Here is a 4,594-nt window from a genome sequence, read left to right as displayed (position 1 = left end):
TTAAACTTCTATCTTGGAATGTACATGGTCTTGGCCTCAGAGCCAAGAGATGGGTCCTCGCCGAGAGGATTCGCCAGTGGAAAGCCAATGTTGTCTGCCTTCAGGAATTGAAATTGGGAGAGGAAGACACTTTTTTCTTAGCTTCATTATTTAAGGAGTTTGATGATTTTACTGCTTGCAGGAAACAAGGTTCAGGAGGCTCACAGCCATCCTCTGTTGCAAGGAGCTCAGAGCCTCGAAGAGCATTGAGCATAAGGAGGGGTCTGCAATGGGGGTTAGCATCGATGTGGATGGTGAACCCCTCTCTGTGATCTCTACTTACGTCCCAACCGACGCCGGTGAGGTGAACCAATTCTGGGAATGGATGAGCGACCAGGACTTCAACGCGAGACTAGTTCTAGTCGGCGACTTCAACCACTCTGAAACAAGGAGCAACGCTTGGCAACATGGCCTAGTTGAAGCGAGGCAGCTTGGGTTGCTGGACAGCAAACCCACTTGGTTGAGAAGACGACATCGACTTTGACAAGGCATACGACCAAATTGAATGGGGGTACATTCTGGCAGTCTTGCAGACCATGGGATTTGGTGTTAAATTTCTTTCACTCATCAAAGCTTTGCTAGCCAATGCCTCGGCTGCTGTCTCTATCAACGGCTCTGAGGTAGGGTCATTTGAGCTCAGGAGGTCCATTAGGCAGGGTTGCCCCTTGGCTCCCCTGCTGTTTGCTCTAATTACTGAACCCTTGCTTGCCATGTTCCGAAAATTGATATCAAGGGGCTCCCTGGATCTCATGAGGTTGCCGGGGTCCAACTCTCCATTCTTTGCTCAGCTATTTGCTGACGACTCCAGTTTGCTCGGCTGTGGAAGTCGACACCTTATAGCAGGATCAACTATTTTCTTTGGAGAATCTGTGGAGGTTACTTTCCCATTGGCAGCCACGTCCCCTGGCTCCACGGGGATGACAGGTGCAAACTGTGTAAATGCTCTGCTGAAACCCTCACCCTGGGTCTGGAATTTGTGGGGAATCCTCCGAGGGCGTTGTTCCAAGATTCTGGGTATGGAGTTCATCTCCAAAGGAGCTGCCATTTTTGGAGCTGACCTAGGTCCAGATAGGACTACCCTGTGGGAGGTTGTTAGATATGCTACTCTCCACAGGATCTGGACAGCTCGCTATGATGCTTCTGTTAGTAGTTCGGCTGTTTTTTCACTATCATGTAAGCAAGCAGTAGTAGACATAGGGGTCCAAGTTAAGTGGCTAGTGGCCAGTTGGCCTGAGGAGAGTGCTAGAGTTCGTCTTCAGCACATTTTGGTCAAGATGTCTTTTGTATGACTCTGTTATTCTGATTAACATATAAGCATACCTCTTTCAATTTTAAAAAAAAAGAACCATCAAATATCATTTTGCTTGCAACACACGAGATTACAACATTAATGAGCCATCAAATACATGAAATGATTGAGCATTTTATGAACATTGAATTGAAGAAACAAACATGACAATTCAATGAGCGACAGGTTTGGATCCATATCACAAAATGAAAACCTACGTGCAGAAAAATATCCAAGTTCAATGTGAAGACATGCCAACAAAAACTCTTGCCCACAAACATCTATCAACGTGCATCACAATGTAATAAACACGAAATTTTCACACCAAAAAGCAATGACAGTAGCATTTTACAAGAGCTAGATTGGAACATAAAATGGAGTATGCAATTGGAAATTTTTTCAATTGGGGAGACGTATTCAGTGTGAAAGCATAGTTTATTTTCTGAAAAGAGTAAATATCAAGGTCATTGATAATGTTCTTGCAAACTTTGATCGTCAATTGCTGGCATTAAGAGTAAAAAGAGTAAATATTAAGGTCATGACAATATTCCTGCTAACTTCGATCGTCAATTGAAGTTTGCAGGCATTAACATGAAACAAATCATCTATTGCGCAATCACATCCCAATCCCACCGCCGTTAGCCTTGAAAACGTCCAAATTGGGAATTTTTGCTAATGCTGACCGCACATTGCCATATCTCGGATGCACTCGATACTGTGTTACCAAGCATAATTATCATCCACCATATGAAGGATGGCAGCAAACAATCTTGCCCGACAAGGAAAAGATCAACTATGAAGCAAATACATGAGCTTTTTATCCTACGAAAGCTGCCTAAAATGCCGGCCCAAAGGTAGCAGTGGCAGATTTTAAGTGCTGAATAATGAAAGCGCTATTAGTTTCTGGATCTCCACTCTTCATGACGTCATTTCGTATGCAAAGGGAGCCTATGCTAGCAGCAAATCGATCAATAACAACATTCCACAAAAATTTTGAATGGCCATTTCCTATTCTGTTCCAGCATGTAGTCAATGAAGTTGAATCCTACACATCTGTCAAATTGATTGTCAACATTGAGCTCCGTGAGAATAAGGGTTGCAACGTACCTGGGATGAAAGCAGCGAGCGACTTTCACAGGCCCAATGTAGGTACCAGCAGAGGGCAGGAAAGGGAATGCGCAAAGGTAGCAAGGCCAAGAGCAGAAAAGGGTGATGGCGGGAGGTGGGTGAGGGAATAAAGCGGGAGTTGTAACAGGCAGACCAAAAATGGTTGGTCGTTTGCAAAGCGCCAGGGAGTTGGTAACAAGCATCTGGGAACGGTCCAAAGTTGACAGGAGTTTCTTCACATCCTCCATAGTCCATAGCCTTCAAGAATCCATCCCCATCGCAGAACATCTCCCTTCGTATCCTGCTTTGCAGGATCGCACTACGTTGGCTCCAGTCTTTCCTGACGCTCAAGCACAGGCAACTAACCCTTTTCTGGAAGAACATTTCAATTTAGCGGACGGAGTAGCGTCCCTCTCTCTTTCCAATTAAGCACGGAACCTACGTAGTTTCACGAGAAAACGTTGAGGAAAATGCAGCCTTCCCTGACCCTCAAGCACGGGCAACTAATCGATGCCTGGATGAACATTTCAATTTAGTATCGTCCCTCGCTCTTTCCAAGAAGCAAGGAATTTACGGAGAAAACGTAGTTTCACGAGAAAACGTTGATGAAAATGCAGCTCCTCCTCTTGTTTCTGCCATGAAGCCTTATGAAGATTGCGAAGCTGAGTACGGAATGTCATCCGGTCGGTTCTGGAAATTGCCAAAGGTCTTCCCAAGAACGTGATGCTTGACGAGTGTTTGGGCTCTTTTACTGGTCGGATAGATACCATACGTGGTAATATGATACTCAAAAGACTCCGGGCAGAGTGCCTCTTTCTACCTGCACTGTCGTTTTTTGAATGGATGAGCCTTCACGATCCGTGTCTTCTCGATTCCAGAAGCTTCTGCACTATCTTTTCCCTTCTTGGGGATGCTGGTAAAGTCGATCGGGCGCTTATTCTGTTTGACAACATGAAAGATCTGAGAGACATACGTTCCGTGAAGGTGCTCAATGCTTTGATGTCTGCCTTATCAAAACACAGCAGGTATAGATGCGTTCCATTCAATTGTGTTGGATAAGAGCGCCTTTTCCTTCACATATCTTGTCCAGTCACCGTCTTACAATCCATATCTTTTATTTCAATGAAAAAACTTGTTCTTGCCTCCTGGAATGTTTTGTCGTATAGGTATGACGAAGCCCTGATGATTTTTAAGGAGATGCCAAGATTAAACGTAGAGCCTGAGAGTGTTACTTTCTGTATATTGATAACCTTGGCACAGAAGAGCAACTGTGGGGTGGAAGATGTGCGGAGAATCTTTTGTAATATGCAAAATAGAAACATTGATGCTGGCCATACTGCTTTTGCGGCACTTATAAAATAAAAGCCTTGTGTGACAGAGGGCTTAGAGAACAAGCTCTTATGGTCATGTCAGAAATGGAAGGTCGGGGATTGATTCCTAATGCTATTATTTACAACAATTTAATTGATGGCTATGGGAAGGCAAAGATGTTGGAGGAGGCTGAAGGCCTGTTTTCTGAGATGAAAGCAAAAGGCATACGCCCATCGGTTTCTCGTATGGCGGATTACGTAAGTTTGAAGCAGCAGAAGCTCTTTTACAAGAGATGCATGATAAAGGGCTAAAGCCTGATGTGAGGTCATTATTCAGCATTGATCAATGCCTACGCTTGGAAAGGATTAAGTGAAAAAGCAGCCAATGTCTCTTTAGAGCTCTCATCCATGCATATGCAACAGATGGGTGGATAAAAAAGGCTGGACTCGTATTTGAAAGTATGCTAAGAGAAGGGATACGTCCAACTGTAGAAATTTATACTTCATTATTGCATGGTTATAGGCAGGCTGGTGACCCAGCTCCATAAGCAGTGTGGGATTCAGCCAAGGACCAATTGGCAAACCCCCGTGAGCCTCCATCCAGAAGAAGTACGATATCTTCCGTGGTCTTAGGCTGGTCGTGGCCAAAAGCGGCTGACCACCTCCCTGGGAACCTCTTGCTCTAGCCAATGTCGCTCCCTCGAGGGGGTCCAAGTTGTTGCCTCTAACTAGATGCGTCTGCCAATGCGTGTTGTGTAAGAAAAGAAGGGCATCTCCTCTATCTTGTCTATGTGCCCCTGTCGTACTAGCTAGAGCCACTCCCCTGGGTCCCATTGTATATCTCTAAGAG

The 4,594-nt window shown here is 44.9% G+C and overlaps 1 protein-coding gene and 1 pseudogene across 1 annotated transcript; both read left to right on the top strand.

Annotated features, from left to right (window-relative positions):
- Positions 1–575: 575 nt before the first annotated feature.
- On the top strand, positions 576–1,328 carry LOC147901029 (uncharacterized). Its single transcript, XM_087376421.1, has one exon. The coding sequence runs from the start codon at positions 576–578 to the stop codon at positions 1,326–1,328; it is 753 nt and encodes a 250-aa protein (XP_087232547.1).
- Positions 1,329–2,411: 1,083 nt separating this feature from the next.
- Positions 2,412–4,292, top strand: LOC147901028 (pentatricopeptide repeat-containing protein At5g50280, chloroplastic-like; annotated as a pseudogene).
- The last annotated feature ends 302 nt before the right edge of the window (positions 4,293–4,594 follow it).

The sequence above is a fragment of the Dipteris shenzhenensis genome, chromosome 6 (genome assembly GCF_047967505.1).
Source record: "Dipteris shenzhenensis isolate YYH24624 ecotype China chromosome 6, Dip_SZ_1.0, whole genome shotgun sequence".
Taxonomy (NCBI): domain Eukaryota; kingdom Viridiplantae; phylum Streptophyta; class Polypodiopsida; order Gleicheniales; family Dipteridaceae; genus Dipteris; species Dipteris shenzhenensis.
The sequence above is the reverse complement of the archived record's forward strand: the minus strand, read 5'-3'. Positions and strand labels throughout refer to the sequence as shown.